We start from the raw sequence: 27,958 nt of genomic DNA on the forward strand, positions 1-27,958 counted from the left end.
GGACAAGGATGGCCGGACAGCTTTCTGGGGTGCACTGGCCTGAGAATAACAGTAACAGAGACCCCCAAAGTGTTGTTATGAAGATGGGACCTGAAGCGTAGAAAAAACACCCATGATACGTTCACACCAAGCCACAGTACCATGCCACACCTGGATCCAAGGATCCTCGGCACATATTCAGGCATGTTTGAGGCCTGTCCTCCGGAGTCTCTGAGCCAGGAACGTTGTCCAGGTCATAAAGCCTTAAAATGTTTATATGTGATTTTACCGGAGTAAAATTTTGAGTGGTAAATTTCACTGAGGTACAAAATACCGAAAATATTATGACATGTTTTTTTTTATATGTGGGGTCCCCCCTGCAAAAGCAGGAAGCAAAGATGGTACTAAACCACCAGGCATATCAATTGTTGCAGCAATAGAAAGTATCAATCAACCTCTGGGGATCTATATTGACTTTTTCTTGCAGCCTCTAATTCAGAAAACCTGTACCTACACCCGGGATACCACCCACTTTCTTCAAAAGCTCAACTGCTTGACACCTTTACAAGAAGATCTAATGCTCACAATTGACATGAAAAGTTTGTAAACCTCAATACCTCATGACTTAGGAATAGAAGCTGTGGAGTGCCTGTTACTTGAAGCACCTGAAATACGTGCCCAGAAGGAGTGCATATTGGCTCTTTTACAATTTATTGCAGAGAACTCTTATTTTCAGTATGAAAATCAGTTTTATCTACAAACTGCAGGGACGTCAATGGGGGCCATCATGACACCCTCATACGCCAACAGTTTCATGCACAAATTTGAGACTGATTATGTATTGAACAGACAGGAATGGAACAAGGACATCCGGATATGGACAAGATATATAGATGATATCTTTGGAGTCTGGAAGGGGACCAAAGAATCTTTTGAGACATTTTTTGAGTATTTAAACGGCATTGATCAAAGGATACAATTCACTAAAGATATTTAACATAACACCATAACGTTCCTAGACGTCCAAGTCAGAAAGCAGGCAACTAGCTACAGTACTACACTGTTCCGGAAAACGACAGATCGCAATAACCTCCTGCATCGCCTCAGCTTCCATCAGCTGAGTCTACTTAAGAATTTGCCATATAGTCAGTTACTACGGGTCAAAAAGATAATGAGTGATCCTGAAGACTGTAGAATACAACAGATGGAGATGAAAGAAAAATTTCTGGCCCGTGGATACAAGCAAAATGAACTTGATTTAGCATCGGACAAAGTCAATGCCCTGTCACGAGAGACTCTATTATCAGTACAGAACCCCAAGAACAAGAGAGAATTGAAATCACTGGTATATGTGTCCAAGTTTTCTATTCAAAGTAATAAAATCAAGAGAACTATCATGAAACACTGGGAGATCTTTAAGAATGACGTTCGAGTACAGAATTTGTTCAGCGAAAAACCAGTCTTTGCCTATCAACGCAGTAGGAACCTAAGAGACGAACTGGTGCAAACTAAACCTATAGCGAAGGGACCCATAACTCAACATACTGGAACATTCCCTTGCCTCCACTGTGTCAACTGTAAGTTTGTCATCAAAGGTAACACCATGAATCATCCGAGAACAGGACGCAAGATAGTACTCAAGACTTTTGGTACTTGCGACAGCAGTAACATCATTTATGGCATCAAATGCCCTTGTGGTAAATTCTATGTTGGACAGTCGACAAGACCAGCTAAACTGAGGTGGGGTGAACATCGGTCTTGAATCTGTAATGCGAACACCAATTCAGCTGTGGCACGTCATTGGTTAGCTAATGGACATAATGTGACACAGATTAGATTTGTAATTTTGGAGGTTCTTACTAAAAATAGTCCCCATGAAGATTTAGGTCAATGCCTGAATCGCAGAGAGACTTATTGGATAGACAAACTAGGCAGTTTGGTACCTAATGGACTAAATGAGGAGATTAATTTTCACTGTTTTCTCTAATTGTATGTTTTCTTTTATTGGATGTTACTCTTTCTGTTTGAATGAACCTGTTTGGATTCACATTTAGGTTTAAGTGGCACCATGACTTACATGATACTGTGGATGTTAACTTGTAACTATTTTAGTATTCTAAAGTTTCACATACATATGGGATTTTACAGTAATTTCTATGTGTTTGGCTTGCATGCTGTATATCCTGGATGTCTATCCAGGACCCAAGGTGCCGTCTGTCATGACAACACCACTGGCAGCACCAATATATACAGATTGTGAACATATAATGTTAAATATTGTCTAGAGTATTAACAATACATCCACTCTCTCTTTTTTAGAACCCTGCTCTGCCCCTATATCACTTACCATACACAGGACACTGGATTTTCATTTGCAGCATTTCTTCACTTTTCATGATTTTCTGATTTTTTAAATCCTTAATTTTTATTGGATTAATATTCCAAATTAGAGCCCAGGATAACCCTAAAATAATTTTTTTGACCTGATTCAAGCCTAGTGACTTGATTGCGGCCTCGATCACGTGTCATATAAGTGAGGGTTGCCCGGCAACGCTCCGATGCGGCGAGGACAGTCTGCTTGTGGCAGACAAAGAGAGAAAAGCTCCGTTCCGTGCATTACAAAGGTAAGCGCAAATATAATGCTCTACCATACACAATGCGTTCAACAACGCTCACGTAGATTTCTAAATGGCATGCTTCCACGTTTACAGATACTGCTCACAGATCACGGTGTAGCGGGTCGATCTTGATGCTTTTAGCGCTAAATTGGTTTGACTGCAACACATTTGCCTAATTCAGGTAACTTTCCACTCTTCACACTTATGGCCATTATGAACCAGTACTCAACTTTCTTATTGATTGGTTTTCTTTTATTTCTTTTATTTCTTTTTTTCCCCGGCCTACCTACTGCTACTACATACATGACTATTTTTATACGGTAACTCACATGACGCTCTTTTGTTATGTTTCTACATACATTTCTTGCATTGATGTGTTTGATGGTATATGGATATTACTCATGACATTATTTACATTATTTATTTCAATTATTTGAATGTACATGTTGTGTCCACATTATATAGACTTGCCCTGATGAAGGAATTTCCATTCCGAAATGCATTGGCATAACCAAAGTCTGTTGATGAAGTGATTTGTGGCAAACACTTCCTCACTTAATATTACTAGTGTTTACTTTTTATTTTTTCAAAAATGAACGTTGATTTGACAGATAAAATCATCGTTGAAAAACAACTGGATTTTTTAGAATTTCTTTGAATTTTTTTGCGTGTTGTTACTTAATAATCTTCAAGGTTCTTATTGAAGGTTCATAAAATTTGTACTTAATTTAAACCCAGATTGGGACTCCAAAGAGCGGCTGTATGACTGGGTATCTTACCTAGTCTCTTGCGTCCCCCCTGCAAAACCCTGTTTACCTACCCTTTTAACCACATCCCCACCCATTTTAACCCCTTACCCCGCTGGCATACATATATTTATTTAAAATGTCTGGTATTTTTTCAGCATAGTTTACTTTGGTAAAACGTACCACTCTGATTTTTTTTCTCGGTAAAATGCCTGGATATCCCTTATAAAGCCTTATACTAATGCGCAGATCTATTGATTCAAGGTCAATAGTTAGTCTTGTTTTCAGTAAATATTATACCTCACTACCGTATCATCTTATCAGATTATAAAGCTCATGTGTGAGTAGCAGTGGTAAAACAGTGGTAAAACACCACCAGTAGCATTTCCTTTGAGGGGAGTTCAAAGGCGCTACGGGCCATGGGTGTGGCTGAAGGAAGAGTGAGCCGTAAGCAGGATAGAGGGAGCGACCCCCCTGTAAAAGTAAAATATATGGTGGTATTTTTACCAGCAGCTTTCAAATGCCAGCATTAAGAGATAGAACCACCGTGCATAGTTTAAATATATTGGCATCCTCAGGCGACAGCCATGTATGCAATGTAGGTCCAATGTGGCCTTTCTTGTGAGCCTCTGGCACCACCACCACGGTGTGCCGTTTTTTTTTCTTTTTGCTTGCCCAGTGTCCTGGCCCCGAATATCATCTTCTTCTCCACACCCTGAAATCCTGCACCCCCAAACCTACATCACTTTGACCACACGACCCCACATACTGTACACCTCCACACCAGCAGCTTGTACCTCATGCCCACCACCCACCTCGCATACAGTGTCACCCAAAAAAGACTTCCTATAGAAGAATAAATCTATTAACGCCTCGGAGGATGGCCCCAGGTTCTAATAGCATTCAGCCCGGGGCAGGAAATGGCTGATAATGTCCTTAGGCCCGTCAGGGTATGCTGTCAGGCTGTGACAGGCCAGTTCCACCTCAACACTAGGCTAAATGCTATAATAGTGACCCATTGAACAATGTCAAAATAAATCCACCACCATTTTTTGGTTTAATAAAAGAGCACAGCAGATATCAAATATTGAAAACGTCTGGTACATTTAAGTCACATAAGGCGAGAGAGAAAGTAAAGGTTTCCACTGTTACATGTTTTTGTCAGAATAGGGTTTGAAAACATGTAAAGGCTCAATATCTAAGTAGTTCCAATAAAGCCAAAATGTGTCGTAAGTGTCAGGTCCATCTTGCCAGATCCGCAGGAGCTGCTGAATCCCACAGACCCTCTCCAGGTGTTCCCCACACAGCCCTCAATTCTACAGCTCATTCGGTCACCCGCGAGAAGGGAAAGGTGCTGTGGATAAAATAACAAACAGCAGAACCTCTGTTCACCGGTTCTGTCAGGATCTGCAGTGGGAAAAAGACATACAATTACATACTTAACACCCTGCCTATGAAAACCTCTTTCTTTCCCACTATCCTCCTGGTATTTAGCTGTTCTCTTTTACCTGTTAACCTCGTCCAAGAGCTGGGATGTGATTATTAGTTCTGTGAGTATTCTTCTTTCCTACTAATTTCTCATGATAAAATAATTTGACTTTTTGTTCTCTTCCCTAATCATATTCAAAGTCTTTCGATGTGTAGAATATTTTTTTTGTTCAAAATCTTTTCTTAATATATAACTATCTCTATGCTAACTAATCAGAGTAACTATTCAAAGAACATATTTACATATTTTATGTATCCTCTTCTTTTGCCTGCCTTCTGAAATAATTGATATCAGTTCTCTTTAAAGGATTTCTTTCTTGGTAGACTATCCCAGTACAACGCTGTTGTTACTGAATGAGGGCTGGTATCCTTGCATACTCGATGGACAGTGAGCTTAATTACGAGTCTGCGGGTACGGAAACAAGGGTGCCGGTAAGCTCACTGGCACCCTTGTTTCCGGATTGGCAAACTCTGCGTCTGCCTGCCGTGGCCGCTGTGCCCGACAGGGCTGATCCTGCCGGGCGCTGCAGCCACAGTAGGCAGACTGTTCACAGAAGCACTGTTTGCATATGGGAATGGGGACTTACAATTTGCCGGCGCCTGACTTCCCGGGCTGCCAGACTCGTAATGAGACAATAATATATTACGGGTCCGGCAGGCAACCCGCCGGTAGCACGGACAGGGTTACCGCTGTACTCGTAATGAGGTTCACTCTCTCTAAATGTTACACTCCCACCTGAAACCTTCACACTCATCTCCCTCAGTTTCATTTTCGAAGATGCTCTTATTTTTTTTTTTTTTTTTTTTTTGTGGAAATTACTCAGGATCACTTTAGTACCTTGGTTGTAATGTTATGGTGGGACAGAGTGTTTGTCCACGCAACTTTTGTGGCACACCATTGTGCCCCAGTTATTTAGCAGGGGCCACTTACATTAAGAGGTCACGCCCCCATTCTACAAAATATTCAGCTAAATTACTCCATTGGGTCTATTATAGGGGAGCTAGCAGAACACGTGACCTTCCCTTGAGTTGTTTGGATGAAAGACAGTTAAAGAATTCTGACAATGTTCTAAACAGTCAATCATTGTTCTCCCACCAATCAGCTTCCAGTTACTGCCTCTCCATCATGGCTTTGGATTCCTGGAAGTAAGACTCAGTCAAGAAAAATGTTGTTTTTTTTATTATGTCCAACTTACACCTTTCCTGAGTTAAACACCTCCCGAATCTATGTACTACAACAGGCCACCTGCTGAACCTGACACTAACTTGCTGGTGGTGGAATGCTGGCAGCAAAGACGCCAACTGCTGCAATCACTTTCCCCCCTGACCGCCGTACAGGGAAGTAATGTGAATGGGAATAGATGATGTGGGGGGATGGGTAGGGTTTAGAAGTGTTGGAGGTGCTGCCAGCGATCTTGCCACAAGCACTCAAGGGCAGTCATTATCACATATCCTGTAATTCATTCAGTAAACCATTCATAACGAGCAGTGGGCGGAGCACATTACGCGTGTGACAGGCACAGTATATCTTTCATAGGTTCAGTCCATTTATCTGCAGAGTGTCCTGTTGCTTGTTGGGCTGGGGGTATGTGCCAAGCAACATAGTCCCTTTTGCTCTATCGGCTCACATCGGAAACCCCCACACAGTCTGGGAGCAGCAGCCTTGGTCACTGCTTAAAGATTGCACAGCAGAACTCTTCCACCCAGCGTGCATTTCCAGAGGTCCCTCTCGGATGCTATGCTCGTGGCTTACCTGTGTCCCCTCTAGAGCTGGAGGACAGAGCCCTACATCATATACGCAGAAGAGTTACCAGACTAGCTGCCTTGTAGGACTCTGCTTCCCCGTTGCCTGCGGTCCCTTCAAGGGGGTAGGAAGTGTGGAGGCTGGACGGCGTCCCTGCTAGATCACTTTCAGGTTCTGTCTCGCCGTGAACCCCAGGAGCTGCTGAACCCCACACAGATCCACTTGGGCTTCTCGTCTACAACTGAATATATGTTTCACCTGAACCTGAAACACCACAGGGTGGCAGGGAAAGTGGGTAACATAACAAAAAACAGATCTCCTGTCTTCTTGGAGATCTGCAGAAAATGAGAAGAAATAAATGCACGTAAATCAATGCAGAAACACCTGTAATCCTCTGCTAAGAGCTGAGACGGAAAAATAAAACTCTTCTTTTGCACTGTATCTGTTTTCTAGCCTTCCTTGGGCCTCATTACGACCCAGGCGTTAAGGGTTAACGCCGTCGTTAACCCTTAACGCCTATTCTGATTTTAACGGCTGCTCTTAGCAGCCGTTAAAATCCATGGCGCTAACCTGCCATGATGCTTATTACGCCACCGTAATTTACGGTGGCGTAATTAGCGCCTTCCCCACTCCCATTATGCCCTATGGGGCAAAAATGGGAATGGGGAAGGGAAAATGGGAAATGGGGATTTACCGCCCCACTCACCTTGGAATGGGGCGGTAAATCCGCCATCCACCATGGTGTAAACATAGTTTACACCATGGTGGTAAAGTTGGCGCAATTAGCGCCTGGGTCGTAATGACCCCCCTTGACTTTATGTAAGTGCCTCCTGAACACTTGCCAAATAATTGTTCTTCCAAACCTTAAACGGATATCCTTTTAGTTGAAATGAGTTTTCATTGAACATTAACTCTGATAAAGGGTAAAAATCTAACTTTTAACATTTGATTCCCAAACGTCTTGTTCAAATTTAGCAGTCCCTTGATCCTATCGGGAAACGTTTTATTTACTTTTCTTGTTCTCCTTTGTTTTGAGAAGACACTAATCTCCGAATCTCTGAAGCGATACAGCACACCTAGCCACCTCCTACTGTGCTTGTCACTAGAGGTGTAGCCAGGATTGTCTAAAAAGTGGGGCCTGAAACTAAAGTAGTTGGGCCCATCACAGTGGCATTAATATCTGTAAATGCCCACACAGCGTTGCTGAGTGGGTGGGCCTTGACCGCTCAGGCCCTACCCTCTCTACGTCTCTGCTAATGCTGTAGCGACGTGACATCTCTATCTGCCACCCTTTGCACTGTCAGACACTAATTCTTATCTGCACGGGAGATTCTCAGTTTCTTTGTGAGGCTTCAGTTAATGCAGTAAAAAGACACTGTGCCTGGTCTATCACTGCACCTTGGGAGCCATTCTAACTATATGATGAACTCCTAACTGCCTGGAGAGTAATCTAATATACAGAATTTGCAAGTTCAAGGGTCGCTGTTTCCTCCTTCTGACTGGGGTAACAGACCCTCTTCACTGGTCCCATGAGGGATCACCAAACCTGCGTGCCCTAGTCTTCACGAACACTTGACATAAGGGAGTTTGAGGCCTAACATGAGCAAGAAAACTAAAACAGGACTTGACTGCTTGAGATCTAAGATGAAAGGCAGTTTATAATGTTAAGTGCTCTTTCTTTGTACTTCTCCAACCATTCAACAGCGAGATGCTCCTCCACCATCTTGACTTGGGGTAGCCTTCAAATCCTGATGAAAACTGTTTAAGGCCTAAAATCATGTTTAAGTTCATCTTATTTATTTTATTTGTTGGTCATTTGTATTGCGCACTATACAGCAAAATTGTGTTTCAAGGCGCGCAAGGCGGGCGGGTAAGGGAGGAGGAATAGGTGTAAAACTATAACAAAAGCGTTCTTAAATATTCTTGAAACATTCGGAACGTGCAAGTGCTAAAGCAGGGGAGCAGGGGAGCAGGGGAGCAGGGGAGCAAGGGAGCAAGGGAGCAAGGGAGCAGGGGAGCAGGGGAGCAAGGGGGAGCAGGGGAGCAGGGGAGCAGGGGAGCAAGGGAGCAGGGGAGCAAGGGGGAGCAGGGGAGCAGGGTAGCAAGGGGGAGAAGGGGAGCAGGGGAGCAGGGGAGCAAGGGAGCAGGGGAGCAGGGGAGCAGGGGAGCAGGGGAGCAAGGGGGAGCAGGGGAGCAGGGGAGCAGTGGAGCAGGGGAGCAGGGGAGCAAGGGGGAGCAGGGGAGCAGGGGACAAGGATCAGGGGAAGTGCAGGAAGTGGATGGAGGGGGGAACCAGACAAAACACAATCTCCCAAAAACTAGTTCCACAACACGCACACTAATATAAAACCATAACAGTCTCTAATGACAAACATCGACCCATAATAAGAAGAAATCTGCTGTGGCTTCAGCGTTAAAAAAATAACGGTGTACTTCCGAAAAGGACTCGTCCTATTGCTGCTACTGCAATCCAAATTTCATCTCAGCAGGATTTATATGACACAGTCTCAGACACAGCGCTAGTAGATTTGGCTCCTAACTTGGAGCTGCCTTTGCCAGCTAAGGCAGTCGAAGAGGTGCCATTTGGAACCCCAGGCTCAGGTCTGAAGGAGGTGGTGCTAAGGAAGTTTTGAGGCCAGTACCCTGGTGTATTGCATGACTACACTGCCTGAGGTAGAGACCCCTCGGACACAAGGCTCTATTTGTGTGGAAACAAAAGAACCCATGGTCGCTATAGAAATGGCATCGCAAAAAATTAACAACCTTGGGATGATGAGGACATTCTTCTGGTGGGTGCCTTGCTACAAAGGCAAGAACAAATTAGAAACAAGGAGCTGCCACTTTCTGCCTCTCCGGTTTTATACCCAGATACTTCAGTAAATTTCTCAACAAGTTCCTCATCAAATTTTTCAATATTCTCCTTACGGTTATATTCAGCTCAAAGATCGTCCCGCGAATTGAGCTTGCCAGGACAAGACTTGACCACGATTCTGACATTAAACTTCTCAAAATTAACACTAGTGAAGTTAAGTGAATCATTGAATGCTAGAATCTGTGAGCACGTAAACCTACTTACTCTTCTAAATTCGAAAGTATTGTTAATCGAGGGTTACATCATGGCTCAACAGCCACATTTAAATCTGTCTAGCCAACACAGTCAGTACAATTCTAGTAAAACTCCAAAGGCGAATCTTGTGGCAGCCCAGAGCCCCTTGAGAAATCAAGTAAAAGAACGAGTGGGCGAACTGGAGTCAACAATCGGTGTGAGGCAGGACGAGCAGGTGTTGGTACTGGGCCAAGACACCTTGGTTCTGATCCTCGAAGATAATCCAGTAATTAGTAATGTTGCTCAATCTTTGGCATCTACACTTAGTGGTAATGACCAGAATACCTCTGTGCAGGATAACTATCCAATCTTCCGGTAAGTAAAAAGAAAGACGAGACAAAGGGGCAAGAAAAGAGATCAATGAAAAAGAAACTAAGAATCAGAAATGACCGGCTAAAACAAATAACGTTGGCTCTAGGAAGTTCCTAAGATCTCTAAACATGCCGATTAAAGAGAAGAAATTTGCATCTACAAAGAATGGAACCCCGAGAGCACGAGGTATGGCTGAATTTACTCACCACCCAGAACAGTTGCATGAACCTCTTTTGATAATTTATGATGAGCATGAGGATCATGGAGATGAAAATTTGAATTTTTCTCCCTATTCGGATGAGATCCCTCCACTACTAGAAAACGGAACACTTGAACAACGATCACAATCTGTGACAGTTAAAATCCCTCGAGAGCCATTCACTCTGGAGTGATCAGAACGGGAGGACATGGATAAGCATGTCCAACAGGAGAGGCCTCCCAACAGTAACTTGCTGTAATGCTTTTATACACTGAAAGAGAAAAGAGCCCACCTGTGTCAAGATCCAGTAAGGCTGAATAATGCAGCCCCGACATGAACCCCAACCCAGGATTCAAAGTTTGAAGCAAAATACTGTGTATGTTTAAGAGAGGTTGCCGGTCTCAAGAGAAGCTCCACTTTTGAATAGAATGACTGTGTTCTGGCTCTTTGACACAATTCTGACCTTATGAGCTATACAATCAAGAGATCTTGACTTGGTTGAATTTTACAATGACTCCCAGTTGGATAAGGTGCTCTTGCATATACAATCTAGATTAAAAACAACTGTAATTGCAGAATCAGCCTCTTACCTCCATCCGCTGGGTTATGATATGAGGGAGGTTGACAGGTCTGATTTTATGTAGCAGGATGTTACAAAGCTCTCAAGGATGGTCAGTGATGATAAATTGATCGCACCTTTGACATTACAAGCCAAATGTGCCTTTACAATTGCAGAATCCAGGCAAATTGTTGAAATACCCCAAGCCTTGTGTGTTAATAACAGGGAAGACAACTAATCTTGGCTGGCTGGAGCTCTTGTGTCTAATGTAAAGGGTTTGTAACTAGAGAATCAGGGGACTGAAAAACAAATAGTCTTAGGCTCATGGAATACTAGAGGCTTTAGTCATTTTCAATCTACAGATAAGAATTGTTTTCTTACGACATCTTACTTCTACAAGAAACTTGGCTTAGGGAGCCTCTAGTTCTGGATGGCTTTTCTGCCCTTCTAAATCCAGCTGCTAAAGGCCCAAAAGGTAGACTGACATCGGGTCTCTTGACAGCTATACAAAATGGCAAAGGCATCGAATTGAAGACCTGGTCTTCTCCTCATCCTTTTATGCAGGCCTCAAAGATGCACAGGAATGCAATAAGGTTCCCTGGACTGGGCAGGTGTGCTCTAATTAACCTATGTTGGAATACCAGTGGGATTTTGGATGAAGAGTTTATGGATAGTGTTTCTGAGGTTGTTGATGTACGCATGGGAGATGGTTCTATATCTGCTATTAGGCTTGCCAGTGCTTTAAACATCATGTGTACTGGTTGGAACTCTCAGGATCAAGTTATGAATCCAGCTTCTTTAAGGAAGGTCCGTGAAAAGTGGTGGTATCTAATGGGGAATAGAGACATGTGGTAGGGGACATACCTGCTGGATCGACTTGGGTCAGGGATAAACTGGCCTTTATTGACTACATATTTGCCTCTTGAAATATGTTCCCAATTACCTCTGAATTTAAGGTATTGCCTACGGTCCAAAGTGATTATAACATTTTGTGGGCTAAATGAGTATTCACCTCTAATAAGAAGCCAGAAAGTAAACATCTGTTAAATCTGGAGGTTAACTCAAGAAGAAGCAGGGTAAAGTGGAATAGTGAATTAGCAGGAAAAGTAAATGATCGTCTTGGTAACTGGTATGACCTCCAAGCTGAGGAGGGAACAGCAGCTGTAGGTACCTATGTAATCATACTAAGATTTTAAATGACCAAGTCTCCCCACCCATTTCAGCCATATTTTAAATCTTTTGATCTTTTAGTCCAACAAAGCAAGCGAGATCTGAGGAATGCCATTAAGGAAGTTAAAGCTAGGAGGTGCGACTACAACCCTCCTCAAATACAAAATGTGAAGCTAAAATGTAAAATTGGCTGCAGGGATATAGAGCCAGTCTGAAGCAGTGGAATTCAGAAACGATGATAGATGCAATTAAAAGCCAGTCCGTTGCAGCGGAATTCAGAATTGATGCTAGATGCAATTAGAACCGAACATGTGGGTGACATATGGAACTTAGTCAAAGAGTGTGAGACACCCCAACTTGCACTCCAGCTGAATCCCATTTCAAAAGAAGCATGGCTTTCCCATTTCACAAGAACCTTTGCATGCAATTCCTTCAAGGCAGTGGCTCCTTACCATCCAACTGATGAGGATTGGCTTTTAGATTTTCACATAGAGGATATTCTGTATCTTGTAGTTAAGAGTAGTCGTTCCTGACCACCAGGCCCAGACAGACTTTCAAATACAATTTTAAAAACTCATTCTCAACATTGGGTGGAGGTCCTATGTACGATTTTCAACTATGCAATAAAGATTAAGCAAATTCCCACTTCTTGGAAGTCGTCCATTAGAGTTCCAATTTTCAAAAAGGGCGACTGTACCTTTCTAAACAATTACCGTCCAATTGTGCTTCTGGATGCACCGGGGAAGATTCTTGGGACTGTGGTATTAAACAAGCTGAAGGCCTGGGCAAAGAATACTTTTGACATCCAACATACTGGATTTGTTCAACGGATTGCTACAGGCCTAAATGGATTCAGCCAAAAGTCATTAAGGATTTGGCTTAATCAACAGGGCAAGCTTTCTAAATGAACATAAACTGAATGTGTTCTTAAGCAGCGCTGCCTTTTGGCACTGGCGCTATTTAATGTGGGTGAAGACTTGGGAAAAGTGAATGCTTACCCAACCCATATAAATGGACGGGTGTTATAATGGGTTAGGATGAAATTACCTAACTCGAAATGACCGACCTCAACAAAAGACCTAAAACACACACCACGAAAAGTTCTAACTACCAAAGGTTCCAACTTTTAATGGTATGTGTTTATGTGTTTTGGTGGGGTCGGTCTGAAAAATACATTTAAAAAAAGGCTGTGGTGGCCTGGGGGGTTGTCCCCCGCAACACCACGCTCACTACAGTGAGCCGGGGTTGCGGGGGACACCCCCCCCAGCTCTCCCAACACAGCCAAAAATAAAATAAAAAATGAATTAAAAAAAGAAACGGGGGCTGCTGGGGTGTCCCCCGCAAAATCCCGCTCACTATAATACACAGTATAGTGAGCGGAGTTGCGGGGGAAACCCCTGCATGTTCGCATGGGAAATGTACAAACATTTTGTATTTGTGGATTTCCCGTTCTAACATTTCCCATGCAAACATTTCCCATGCGGACAAATCAGGTAGATCCGTTACAATGGCTCCTCTACGCGGACGACCTTGTGTTAATATATAGAACACTGATAGGGCTGCTGAGCGGGTTGAATGCATTACAGAGATATACTGAACGGAATAAGCTAATAATAAATGTTTCTAAATCAAACAGTATGGGTTTGAAACCAGCTAGGCTTCACAAGAGAGTGAATTTTAAGTGGTGGCTACAGAATACCTCCTTGGTCAGACTTGATCCCTATCGTGGTGGCTACAGATTACCTCCTTGGGGAGAGTTGACCCCTATCGTGATGGCTACAGAATACCTCCTTGGTGAGAGTTGACCCCTATCGTGATGGCTACAGAATACCTCCTTGGTGAGAGTTGACCCCTATCGTGGTGGCTACAGAATACCTCCTTCGTCAGAGTTGACCCCTATCGTGATGGCTACAGAATACCTCCTTGGTCAGAGTTGACCCCTATCGTGGTGGCTACAGAATACCTCCTTGGTCAGAGTTGACCCCTATCGTGGTGGCTACAGAATACCTCCTTGGTGAGAGTTGACCCCTATCGTGATGGCTACAGAATACCTCCTTGGTGAGAGTTGACCCCTATCGTGATGGCTACAGATTACCTCCTTGGTCAGAGTTGACCCCTATCGTGATGGCTACACAATACCTCCTTGGTCAGAGTTGACCCCTATCATGGTGGCTACAGAATACCTCCTTGGTCAGAGTTGACCCCTATCGTGATGGCTACAGAATACCTCCTTGGTCAGAGTTGACCCCTATCGTGATGGCTACAGGATACCTCCTTGGTAAGAGTTGACCCCTATCGTGATGGCTACAGAATACCTCCTTGGTCAGAGTTGACCCCTATCGTGATGGCTACAGAATACCTCCTTGGTCAGAGTTGACCCCTATCGTGATGGCTACAGAATACCTCCTTGGTGAGAGTTGACCCCTATCGTGATGGCTACAGAATACCTCCTTGGTCAGAGTTGACTCCTATCGTGATGGCTACAGAATACCTCCTTGGTGAGAGTTGACCCCTATCGTGATGGCTACAGAATACCTCCTTGGTCAGAGTTGACACTTATCGTTACTTGGACTTGACATTGAATGGATGTGGTAAGGACTCTTTAAATGTGAAGGCTTGAAAAACTAGAGCACAGGCGTTAGCATCGTGGGATGTGATTCTGCATCGTAAATGTGGTTGTGTTTCTGTAATACCGGTGTTGAAGTTCTATAAGATGAAGGTGGTTCCGTGTCTGGTGTATGGGGCGGAAGCTATGAATTGTATGCCACCCACAGTATGGAACTTATTAGAAGGGATCATCTGGAAAACATCTTAGGAATACCAAAGAGCTTCCCAATTCAAATTTTAGGTTTTGAGTTGACCTTAGTATCCCTGCCAATGATGGTACAAAGGAAAATGAAACATTTTATAGAAAATGTCATCTTGTTCCTGAAAATTGCTTGTTCCTGGTCTAAAAAAATGCATTGCCTTTTAAAAATGTTGAATTCTTAATTAGATGGGTGGAAAATTGTTTAGATTTAATAGCAGGTATGGACATTTGTCTCGATGAAACCCCAATGAAGCGAAAAAAAACTGCTGGACGGGTGGTTGGATCCGCACACTATTCCATTGTGACGGATGCAAGGTGTTTGGGAACTTGAGAGGGGAAACTAAGGCTCTGAACCATGTGCCAAACTTTTAGAAAAATTATCCTAGGCCAGAATTTAGAAGTATATTCTTGAGATTGTGTTTGAATTTACTCCTACCCGGCAGAGCTTAGGCGTGCCGGAAAAGTGGAGTGAGAATGAACTTGGTTGTAGATTCTGCCAGGATCAGGTGGAAGGGGAAATATTAAAACGCCACTTCCTCAGATGTATAGGGGTGTGTATAGGTGTGTGTATAGGTGTGTGTATAGGTGTGTGTATAGGTGTGTGTATAGGTTTGGCAGAGATAAGAGGTTTGTAGTCAGGCTTGCCTTAACCTTTGCAGTGGTTAGGTTTTTGAAACAATTGAACTTATTATACATTTCGTGGAAAACTGATTTCACGTGATTTTATGAGGGATCATGTGATGAAATGTGTTTTTTACGATCTAGTTTTAATGTTTTATATTTACTGTTTTTAACTGCCCATTTTAATGTGAAATATGTTATAAAATGTTTTTTGTGAAAGATTTGCATATCGGAAGTCAAAAAACGCTGGAATAAAAAATAATTACAAAAATAAATAAGTAATACCGAGCTTTGATAAGGGATTAGTAATCTTGGATGCACTTTTTGGAGCCATGCACTGGACAGTGCTCTCGCCAATAACAATCGGGGAACATCCCTCTACACCCACAAGTGTGCTTGACTTTTTAGTATTACTGAAGGTCCGACTCTTGTACTAGTGTTGTCTGCCCAGTGCACATAAAATGCACACACATGTTGACTTGCAATAGTGCGCCTGTCGAGAAAGATGAATAGTGCTATATATTCAGACATAACAACCAACATTAGCAAAACCTAAGCAGAGGGTTCCTCTCTGATCTGCATGTCAGAGACTAAGTGGAACATTGCATGCTGCAACTTATGACAATACCACATCTCGCTTGCAAGCCTGAAGGGCATATTGACAGCAAAGTCAATGTAGGTGAGGAATAAGGAATATGGCATCAATCATTTGAAGGCGGCAGAGGAAGGGGCTGCTGAAGTACCTGTGGAAGCGCATGAGTGGCCAGCCTTTTGAGGCAAATTATCAACCCTGTCACATTGAAAAGGGGCTCAAGTAAATGTGTGTGTTTAGCTTCCATTGCTCTTAATGATTTCTTTGACACTATTAGTGGCAGCCCACAGCCATGCAACCACACTTTACGTAGGCCCCAGATACATTCGTGGAAGGAGTAATGACATATGCAGAAGCTTTGTCCACTGAAGGGGTGCAGCTGATATCCTCTGCACCCCTTCAGTGGAGAAGGTTTTTAACAATGCAAGGAAGAGTTAACAATGCTAGGAAGAGCCACGTTAATCAATTTATCTTAGTTGTCTACTGGACTGAAGCCAGGATGTTCCCAACTGCAAGACAAATATCAACAGGGCTGAAGCCAGGATATCCCCCACTCTAAAAGATATATCAACCCGGGATCAATGCAGGATATTCCCCGCTCCATGAGCTATATCAACCGTGATCAAAGCAGGATATGCCCCGCCCCATGAGCTACAGCAAAAAGGCTAAATCCAAGATATCCCCCCACTCCAAGAAATATAGTAACAGTACTGAAGCTAGGATATTACCCACTCCAAGAGATATATCAACAGGTCTCAAGGAAGGATATCCTGAACTCCAAGATATATATCGAAAACACACAAACCAGGATATCTACCACTACGCGTGATATTTCAACCGAACTCCAAGAAACATAGTAACAGGACTCAAGCCAGAAGGTCACCCTCTCCAAGACATATAATAACAGAAGTTAGGATCTTTCACTACAAAAGATATAGTAACAGGACTCAAGCCAATATCTCTTCCATTCCAGGGCATATAGCAACACGGCTCATGCCAGCATGCCTTCCACTCCAGGACATGCAGTAACACGGCTCAAGCTAGGATATCCTCCATTCCATGATATAAAGTAAGAGGAGTCCAGCCAGTATATCCCCCAAGCAAAGACAGATAGTAACAGGACGCAAGCCACGATACCACCCAATCCAAGACAAATAGTAACAGGATGCAAACCAGGATATCACCCACTCCAAGACATATAGCAATAGGATGCAAGCCAGGATATCACCCACTCCAAGACAAATAAGAACAGGATGCAAGGCAGGATATCACCCACTCCAAGACATATAGTAACAGGGCTAAAACCAGGATACCCCCCCCCCACTCAAAGACATATAGTAACAGGATTCAAGCCAGTATATTCCCCAATTCAAGCCATACAATAAGAGTGAGAATATCCCCCACTCCAAGACATAGGGCCTCCTTAGAGGTCTGCCGGTAACCCCCTGGTGCAACCGGTGGGTTACCGGCAGACTCGCCATATCATTCCCAGCGCCCTATATCCCGGTGTTACCAGGATATTATGGGTGCAGGCAATGGCGATAAGTTCACATCCCCTGGAGTCCCCAAGGACTCCAGGGGATGTGAACTACTGAAGCACCGGCACTGTTGTTAGCAGTGCTGGTGCTTCACTGATTTATTTCCTGGTAGGGTCCAGGTTGGGCCTGCCGCTAATTCACAGCCCCTACCGGTAGACTCGGAGTAAACCGGTCCTGCAAAATTCCAGAGCCGGTAGTACCGGCTGTTTTACTTGGATTTTTCCCAGTCCGGCTTAGTCGTAATGAACCCCATAGTGTAACAGGACTCAAGCTAGGATATCATCCACTCCAAGATGTACAGTAACAGAACTCAAGCCAGAATGTCACCCACTCCAAGTTATATGCGGTCAGTCAAAAGTCCAGTATGTGGACTATTACGAGTACTATGAGATGGTTTTGTATGCATAGGAGGATTGAAAAAAGAAATGTATATTTATGAGTTTTGGCTGTTTTTCCTTTGCGCCTACTTATTGAACCAGTTCCAGAGTGTTTTTATTGGTGCAAAGAACTGGTTGACAATGGTTTTTCTCATCTTGAGCAGATAGCAAGGAGTGCTCCGTGCACCACAACGACAAGATAGAATGCGGCTACCCAGGCATCTCTGCAGAGCATTGCCACAGAAGAGGCTGCTGCTTCGACTCCAGCACTCCCGGGGTGAAATTGTGCTACTTCCCCCTCTCCGCAGGTAAGTCGCGGCTCCAGGGTGGGTATCTGCAAGGTTGACTCATCTCATGTTTCCAGTGCACACTGTCACGTGTTTCCATTTGTAATTGCTCACTAAGGAGGTGCTGAACTGCAGGCTTGTGAGTCACCCATCTCATGACTGACTCAGCAAATTCAAGAGTGTCTTTTGGGGCGGCGTGTAGTTACAACCATGACCCGCTATACTGTACCTTGCAACACCGATTTTATAATTTGAAAGATATGTGAGTCCTGGATACAGAATTAGAGGGGCTTCGATATTTTATCCCTGCCTGGGACATGGATGTTCCACCTGCAGGAAAACGGGTTAAAATCTGTGCCATTTCCGATTTATCCAGTCATCCTTCGTCAATTGATAAATTGAGCATCTTAAATTGGGTAGTCATGTATCAATAGTCACTGGATCCCCAGACTGTACTGGGTGCAGTGGCCTGAGGCCCTGTGCCGAATCTAATGGGGCCTGGGCCCTTCCCACCCTCTGCAGTCTGAGGAACTGGTGATCATTGCTATTGGTATGAGGAACTGGTGATCATTGCTATTAGTATGAGGAACTGGTGATCATTGCTATTAGACAGTCTGAGGAACTGGTGATCATTGCTATTAGCCAGTATGAGGAACTGGTGATCATTGCTATTAGCCAGTATGAGGAACTGGTGATCATTGCTATTAGCCAGTATGAGGAACTGGTGATCATTGCTATTAGCCAGTATGAGGAACTGGTGATCATTGCTATTAGCCAGTATGAGGAACTGGTGACCATTGCTATTAGACAGTCTGAGGAACTGGTGATTGTTGCTATTAGCCAGTATGAGGAACTGGTGATCATTGCTATTAGCCAGTATGAGGAACTGGTGATCATTGCTATTAGACAGTCTGAGGAACTGGTGATTGTTGCTATTAGACAGTCTGGGGAACTGGTGATCATTGCTATTAGACAGTCTGAGGAGCTGGTGATCATTGCTATTAGCCAGTATGAGGAACTGGTGATCATTGCTGTTAGCATCCTCAATTTTGCGCTGGCTCGGATCATGAGGTTCAGCCAGTGCTTTGAGCAGCCTGATTGGCTGACACACCTGCCCAGGGTGCTAATATTACATATTATTACAACACTTAGAATGTGATTATTAAGCATGTTTCCCCTTTATCTAATCTCAGTATCTGGTTCTTTGTAATGAAGGCTGTTCACCTAAACATGCACATGCAATGACATGCAAAGATCAGGTGTTATATTACTTCCTGCAGTTTTATCAAGGGTGAAGATCCTGCGGTGCCACTTTTCGGTAGTGTCACGATTTGCCACAATTTTCCCACTGGCCCATTTCTGAGTGGTTTTCTCACATTCTGTTTTACCAACAGAGACGTAGGAAATGCCAGACAGCAGCTCACCTTGAGACCAGCAATGAGCAATGGCATTGTGGACCGCTTAGGGTATCTCGTACTCTGGGCACTCGTTACCTCATACATGCAAACATACATACTGAACAGCATGCCATGGAGATAGGAAAGATTGACACATTACAACAAGGCATTCATTGTGGCACAATGAAAACAAGGGCCACTTTATGTGCTATGGTCAAACATTTCCCCACTGTACACACGCTTTTAGGCACAAGGATTTTGTCAGGTCACCGAGGACAGTGAGATGGAATGTCTTGTGGTGATCATAACAGAGACAACAGCAGAAAAAAACATGCCATAACTGCAACTTGCAAAAAGCAAAATACATTGTTCCGAAATGGATGCTTATTCTACTCTAAATTATTTTTGGACATTTGTGTCTGCATTGTAAATATGAGGTGTTTAAGAACAGACTCAATCAGTGACTCACCCCTGAAGTGTGCCTGAAATGAACCTTTAATAAGTCTAGCAATTATTGTATAGAATTCCAGAAAGACAAATTATTTGGTATTCCTATTCTTTCTTATTTAGGGTCACGGCTCAAAATGTTGCACTTGTGGAACCATCTGTTTTTTTTAACAGGTCTGAACAAGAAAACCAGACACTTCAGATACAAAGAGCCACATGGTGCTGGCCCCAGCCCAGGACCTTCCAAAAAAAATAATAATAATAATAATCTTTTTTTTAGGGGTAGCAAGGGAGACCACAGGGGTAGCAAGGGAGACTACAGGGGTCACAGGTGCGCCCCCTGGTGACCCCTAAATGACGTCCCTCTATGGCTGTCCCCAAAAGAACAGCGGTTGCAATGCAAACACACATTGGCTAAGCCAATAGTTTTGAAGTATGCATTTGATTATTGAATTTTACATTTATAGGTAACAATGCAGTAATTACTTGACCTCTACTTTGCAAGTAATTCCAAACATGTCTTCAAATCAGTGCTTGCAGACAAATAACGGAGCTTTACGATGTGTATTGCTAATGTTCCATGTCAACAAACACTATGTTTGGAACTTTTTAAAGTAAGCATGGGGATTTTAAGGGTGAGCTAGTGTGGCGGTGTAGGGGTGAGCTAAGGTGGAAGAAAGAAGTCGAGGGGTGTGCTAAGGTGGGAGGCAGTAAGCAAAGGTGAGCATGATAGACATGGATGAGCTAGGAAAAGTGTGGGTAGAAAGAGGTGAGCTGGGGTGGGTGCCTTGTTGGGTGTGGGCAGGGATTAGGTAGGGTGTGTGGGTTTGCAGGGGTGATATATGGAAGGTGTGGGTAGAGTGGGTGGGTAATGAGTGGGGTAGTCTGGGGCTCAGTGAGATGCAGGGAGTGGGTTGGGGTAGAGTGGGTAGAGGGGGTGCGCATGGGTATGGAATAGAGGAGTGGGGTAGGGGTAAAGTAGTGTGGGAGCACTGGCGTAACAGGGGCCCCCGCAACCCCCGCTGTGCGGGGGGCCCCTCAGGCACATGTCCTGGGAGGGCCCCCACTTGTAGAAAAAAAAAAGAAAAATATGTTTTTCCCCAAAAAAAAAAAAACATTCTTTTTGAATTCACTCTGCATTCGTAAAGAAATTATTTCTGTAACAGAAGTAATTTCTTTATGAAAGCAGAGTGACTACAAAAAGAAACTTCATTTTTGAAGTCCTAGGGCTGCGCCCTTCCCATGGCATGGAAGACCCTAGGCGGGAGGCCTCCATGTCATGGGGTGAGGGGAGCCCTATGACTTCAAAAATAAATAGTTTATTTTTGAAGACAGTCTGCCTTCACAAAGAAATTATTTTCGTTATGGTTCGGTCCTTAACAGAAATAATTTCTTTATGAAGTCAGAGTGACTGCAAAAAGAAACAATGGGCTTCATTACGGGTTTGACGGTAACCATGCCAGTGCTACCAGCAGGTTGCCGCCAGGCCCGTAATGATTTACCGGTGCCCGACTTCCTGATAACACCGGGGGATTACAACCCCGGCGGTCTGGGAAGTCAGGCGTCGGCAAATGATAAGTCCCCATCTAAGTCCTATCGGACTCTATGGGAATGGGGACCACAGAAGCACCGGCACTGTTAATAACAGTGCCGGTGCTTCTGTGAAAACTATGTAGGTGGGTGCCATTCTGCCCGGCAGGTCTGACCTGCCGGGCAGGACGGCAACCACCGGCAGAGCTATCATTTGTCGGCCCGGAAACAATGGTGCCGGTAAGCTTACCGGCACCGTTGTTTCCAGTCTGGCATAGGTGTAATGAGGCCCAATTTCTTTTTGAAGTGTTAGGGCTCCCCTCAACCCCATGACATGTGTGAGTGTATGTTGAAAGGGTGCACATGTGAATGTACGGGTGGCTGCCTGGGTGTGCCTGTATGGTGAAAGGGTGCACACTTAAATGTATGGATGGCTGGGTGTGCATGTGTATATATGGTGAATGGTGTGTGTGCTTGCGTTCAGGGGTGCAACAAAACCTACATTTCGGGGCTAACCCTTCAAATGTTGAGAGAGGCGCTAACTTCATGGGCGATGGGGGTGGGGAAAACTTATTTGTTTGGGGCAGCTAATTTATTTACGATTTTTAACGAGACTATTCTAGTACAGCTTCAATGTTACAAGCAGTTAACTCTCTCCTTTAAGTTTGAAAGCACCCACTTATGGACTGCTGTGAGAATGAGTGGTCTCCTGTTCCCTCTCTACCCTTCCAATCACTCCCCTGGCATGCAAGTATTAAACCCACATCACGATTTCAATTGCCTAAAAAAATGTGGCATTTGAATGCAGGTGCTAACAGTGAAATGCTTTATGTTAGTAATTGCTGGGTTCTTGTTAACACCGAAACCCAGGTGCCGTTTAACATCTGTGTCCTGTTCTGTCTGGCAACTGCTCTGAAGGTCAGCCAGGTCGAGTCAACATATCCCAACATTTCAGGGGGTGGGGGACTGCTGAATCTGAGTCAACTCAATGGTGTTGCACCAATACTTGTGTTTAATGCCTGGATTACTTATAGGTAATGTTCATTATTCCTAGTCCTTTTCTTCCTCGTCCCACTGTGTATGAGACAGTACTTGTGTATAAGGCACTCTGCCTCATACACAAGTACTGGGACGAGGTAGAGGTACATGGAGGTAATGCCTGACTTAGCTACCTGTAATCTTCATTACACCTAGTCCCACTCTTCCTCATCCCAACACTTACCAAGAGACAAGGAGCCTCAACCGTAAGCTCTGGGGCAAGGAAGAGGGACGTGGAGGTAATTCTGGGCCAAGGAGCTCATTTTGGAGGTTGGGGTGGGAGGGAGGGGTGATATGTGGGGAGGGCAGGATTGTACGACAAATCATAATGGCTGTCCATGTCCAGGCTAAGCAGGCATGATATGTGGTATTAGTGGCTAGAGAGGCATTTTGGTGCAGGCAGTCTAGTCATTCCTCAGTTTGGTATGACTTTTTTTTACTGGGCATTTCTGATAAATCAGTCCTGCTAAGTGAATTACCTGGCTAGACTGCCATTTTGGTGCTGCCAGTCTAGCTGTTTATTACTGCGGCATCGTATATTTTTCTGGGCATCTGTGATCAAATGATATGATATAAGTCATTTATAACGTGCCTGCACACAAGTGTTTCTCGGCGCGACCAGACAAGGGAGGGAAGATAGCGAGAGGACAAGACAAACGATCTTACTAGGCCTTGTGTCATTCAGATCGTACAAGTTTAAGAACGAGAAGTGCAAGGGGAAAGGGAGGGGGCAAGGGAGAGGGGAGGGAAAAACAGGGCAGCAATTCTCTGAGTAAGTGCAGCCAGGGCAGCGTGGCTCTAGGTAGTGCAAGGAGAACAAGGGACTGTAGGGTTACAGTTACAGCCCCTAAGTGCATGTTAGGCCCAGAGGCAGTGCAAGGGTGACTGCTCAAGAAAGAGTCTGGACTCAGAGAGACTCTGAGGGGGTCCAAGCAACCAGTCGGTACAGCAGACTGGTAGGACAGGTAGGCCAGAAGGGGATGGCGAGAGAGAAAGCTGGGGGGAAGTGGAATTTGTGAGCTGCTTCCAGAGCTTCAGGTTGTCCGGCTCAAGTTTGAGAGGGGCAGGGAGGCTATTCCAGAGGGAGGCACCTGCAGAGGAAAGAGATCTACCCCCCACTCTCTGCCTGGAGAAGCATCTAACCCTTAGTGAGTTGTAGGTAGCTGAGCGAAGGGCTCGAGAAGGAAGATATTTTGGAAGGGAGTGTTGGATGTAGTGCGGGCCCTGGGTCCAGAAAGCATTGTGGACAATGCAATGGGTCTTGAACTTGATACTTGCAGCAACTGGGAACCAGTGGAGATATTTCAGGGCTGGAGAGATAAGATCCCTGGGCTTGAGGCCAAAGATAAGTCTTGCAGTCCTGTTCTGGATTAGGTGCAGAGGCTGGAGAGTAGAGGAAGGCAGATTGTGAAAGAGGCTGTTGCAGTAGTCAAGCCTAGAGAGAACCAGGGCTCTGGAGACAGTGAGCTTCTGTGGGAAAGTGAGAAAGGGAAGAGTCCCTTTGAGGAGGAACAGCTGGTAGTGGGACTTCTTGGCGACGTCCGAGATGTGAGGAGAGAAAGAGAAAGTGGAGTCAGATGACACCAGGGTTGTTTGCCTCACAGGAAGTGAGGGAAGGGGACCCGAGGTGGGCGGCCAGAGTGAGAGAGGGAAAGCAGGGCAAGGAGTAAAATGAGAAGGAACTCCATCTTACTGACATCAAGGCAGAGATCGTTGGATGCACACCAATCCTGAATCATGGATAGACAGGAATGAGCGAGAGAGGAGTGGAGTCTGAGGGGAGCTGGAAGGAAAGCAGAATGGCATCCGCATAACACTGAAAGTTAGAGGAGAATGTAGAAATCCGATGGGCAAAAGGGGCCATGTAGAGGTTGAAAAACCAGAGGGAGAGGATGGAGCGTAGAGAAAGGGACCAAGTTGGACCTAGGAGGGGCAGTCCAAGAGGAAGGAGTTCAGACACTCAATGGCCTGATCTGTGATGCCCAGGTTCACATGGAGTCGATTGATCAGGATTGATCAGGATGGCATGGTTGACCGTGTCGAAAGCAGAGGAAAGATCAAGGATGATGAGGACAGAAGGAATGCTGGAATCAAGGTTAGAGAGCAAATCTTCACAGGTGTTCAGGACAGCAATTTCCGTGCCTCTGCCAGCTCTGAAGCCAGACTGATGGTCATTTAGACAGCCAACAGATTCCATGTGGAGAGTAAGCTGGGAGATGGCCAGCTTTTCCAACAGTTTGCCCAGGAAAGGGGTGATGGAGATTGGACAATAGTTTGCCGGGCATGCAGGATTGGCAGATGGCTTCTTGAGGAGTGGGTGCATAAGGGGGGGCTTAACGGGAGAGGGGAACGTTCCAGTGGCGAAAGAATGATTACAGAAATTGGTCAAGGCTGGAGCCAGGGTGTCAATATGTTTCTTGATGTTTCTGGTGGAGCAGGAGAGCACCTGTTTGGATGACACTTTCATAGATCGGACTTGTCTAGAAAACTCGTCAGGTGTTGTCAGAGATTAAGAGGAGAAAGGAAGACCAGAGGTAGAGATGGCCAAAGGGGGGCCGAGAGAGGAAGAGGGGGAGGAAGAGGAGATGGAGGACAGGATGTCCTGAGTTTTAGCGGAGAAGCGAGATGACAGAGCCATACAGAGGGCCTGGGAGTGAACAGGAGAGGTAAAGACCGCAACTGGATTTACCAGTTCTTTTCAGATTTTAAAGAGTTTGGCCGTGTTGTTAGAGGCCACAGAGACACAGGCTTGAATGTGTGTTCTCTTCTTGATGAATGTTATTGCTTCGACTGGCATTTTGGTGCAGCCAGTCTAGATATGTCTAAATGTCGCCTGGCAAGATTTCCTATATTGTTATTACGTGTCTACACTGGTCTACATTGTGCAGCCAGTTGGACATGTTTACATTGTGGCATGGCATTTTTAATAGCAAAGCATTCATGTTTGTGTTCACTTTTGGTGACTTGCATCTATTGGATTGGTGTTACCCTACAAAACAATTGCAAACACTCTGGCTTTTAGCCAATTTTTCTCAGAAAGTGTGCTGTACATTATATTAAAACACATATTTATATCTTTCTCTTAGTGCAGTGTGCGGCATATCCCTTCAGCAGCACATTTGTGCATAGTGCGCAAGTGTGATAATCTAGGCTGGCTCAGAGTGTGGCGCAACCCTTGATTTGTTGCTGAGTTAGGGGGGCCCCCTCAGCATGGCTCGCAGGGGGGCCACCACATTTTGTGTTACACCACTGTGTGGGAGTAGAGAGGGGTGAGCAAGGGTTGGTTTTGGTACCGAGGGATGAGGAAGGGATGTGGTGTAGGGAGGGATGAGGAAGGCTGTGTGGGTATAGCGAGAGGTGTGGAAGGGCAGCTGGGGTGGTTAGCCTGTGTGAGGTTGGATGGGTGAAGGTAGATAGTGGTGTGGAATTTCAGAGAGCAGTGGGGAAGGGTTGCTCAATGGGGTGGAGAGGGGTGAGGAAAGGTGGGTGGGGTAGAAGAGGGTAGGGGAGGGTGCTTGAGTGGGGATAGAGAGATGGGAAGAGAATGTGGATGGGGTGGAGTGGACTGAGGAAGTTCAGGTGGGTGATGGTAGAGGGGAGGGGCATTGGTTTGGCAGGTTTATAAAGGGCTGAGGAATGGTAGGTAGGTGGTGGAAGAGGAAGGGTGAGTGGGATTTGAGGGGGAAGGGTGGTGGGTGAGAGGGGTGAGGAAGTGTGGGTGGGAGTGGAGAGGGGTGCGGAAGGGTAGGTGGGTGGGATTAGAGTGGTGAAGAATGATAGGGTAGAGGTGTGAGGAAGTGAGAGTGGGTGTAAAGAGGGCTTGTGAAAGGGTGGGTATGTGTAGCGTGTGTTGGGGCAGGGAAGGAATGGGGCAAGGGTAGAGTCAGGACCTGTGAGGGGTGGTGAAGGGAAGGACTGTGGTGGGCTATATGGTAGAACGGGGTTACAGGGTAGAAAGGGGATGTGGGTAGAGGGGGCATGGGTTTAGAGTAGGGTGGTGGGGTGGGTTAGAGTGTGTGTGTTAGTTAAACTGGTGTGAGGGTTAAGTGGTGAGGTTGGGTGGATGGTGGAGTGGAGTGGTATTGTGGAGCGAGTTTGTGTGGTTGGGTAGGGTGAAGTAGTAGAGTGGCGGGCTGGCAGTATCATAGTGAGGTGTGGAGTGATGTGGAGGTGTGAAGGTGAGGAGTGATGGTCTGATTTCTGGTGTGGAGTGGTGGTTTGAAGTGGGAGTTTGATCATCTGGAATGGGGGATGGTGTTGTGGAGAGGGGTGTGGAGGTGTGGAGTGGGAGTGGCATGATCTGAGCGATGGTGTGAACGTGTGGAGTGGTGTTGGGCTTTGGAATGAGGTGTGGAGGGGGTGTAGAGGTGTGAAGAGTTGATGCAAGTGTGGATGTGTGGTGGTGTGGAGTAGTGATGTGGGGTGTGGAGTGGCATTGTAGAGTTGTGGAGGTGACCAGTGGTGGTGTGGCAAGATGAGTTGTGGGGTTTGGTGTCAAATGCTGTGGTGCTCTGTATGGTGTGTTAGTGTGGAGTGGAATGGGGGTGTAGAGTGGGGTGGAGAATGGTGAAGTGTGGTGGGATGGTGGAGTGGGATTGTAGTGTGGAATGATGGGATGGTGTGGTGTGTGGAGCGGTGTTTTGTTGGTGTGGAGTGGAGTGTGGTGTGGCGTGCTGACAGAGTTGTGGTTGTGTGGAGTGGTGGTGCGAACTGATGGTGTGGAGTGGTGGGGCAATCATTTGGGACAGCAGGGTGGAGTAGTGATGATATGTAGTGGTGATGTGGTGGTTTGGATATGTTGAGTGTTGTGAGGTCATGGAAAGGAGTGGTTGTGCAGTGTGGGTGTGTAGTTGGGTGGAGTGGTAGTGTAGTGGTGTGGAGTGTGGTGGAGATGTTTTGTGAGTGTATGGTGGTGTGGAATGGTGTCAAATGGGGTGTGGCATTGAGTGTAGTGTGTTGTGGAGCGGTGGTATTGTGTTTAGGGGTGGTGTGAAGTGGTGGTGTGGTGTGTGGTGTGGTGAGACAGCAGATAGGGACTCAATATCAGAATGGTCCATATGCCTCTGCCAGCACAGTAATGTGCAATGGGCTCTGTGCTCATTTCATTTGTCACAACACTCATACACATTTATTCAGCTTAATGAATGTGGAGTGCCACAAGGATTCTCACTATCACCACTGTACTTCAACATCTACCAAACTCTGGTTATCCGAATCTTCAAAAAGTACAACATTACATGCTACAACTACGCAGATGATACCCAAATCATCTACAAAATCAATGACACCCAAGCTGATCATTCAACCTTCATTAAGTGTCTAAAAGAAGTCTTCAACTGGATGAACGCCAGCAACCTGAAAATCAATCCAGGGAAGACTGAAATCATGTTCATATCCAAAG

General features: G+C 45.1%; 1 protein-coding gene across 1 annotated transcript in view; it reads left to right on the forward strand.

Annotated features, from left to right (window-relative positions):
- Positions 1-27,958, forward strand: part of LOC138526531 (trefoil factor 3-like) — a 123,523-nt gene that overhangs the window by 68,470 nt on the left and 27,095 nt on the right. The window contains exon 2 of the mRNA XM_069637334.1: positions 18,023-18,166. Coding sequence (XP_069493435.1) covers positions 18,023-18,166 — 144 coding nt within the window. The remainder of the gene's footprint in view (positions 1-18,022; positions 18,167-27,958) is intronic.

The sequence above is a fragment of the Ambystoma mexicanum genome, chromosome 7p (genome assembly GCF_040938575.1).
Source record: "Ambystoma mexicanum isolate Mex_15411 chromosome 7p, UKY_AmexF1_1, whole genome shotgun sequence".
NCBI classification, from domain to species: domain Eukaryota; kingdom Metazoa; phylum Chordata; class Amphibia; order Caudata; family Ambystomatidae; genus Ambystoma; species Ambystoma mexicanum.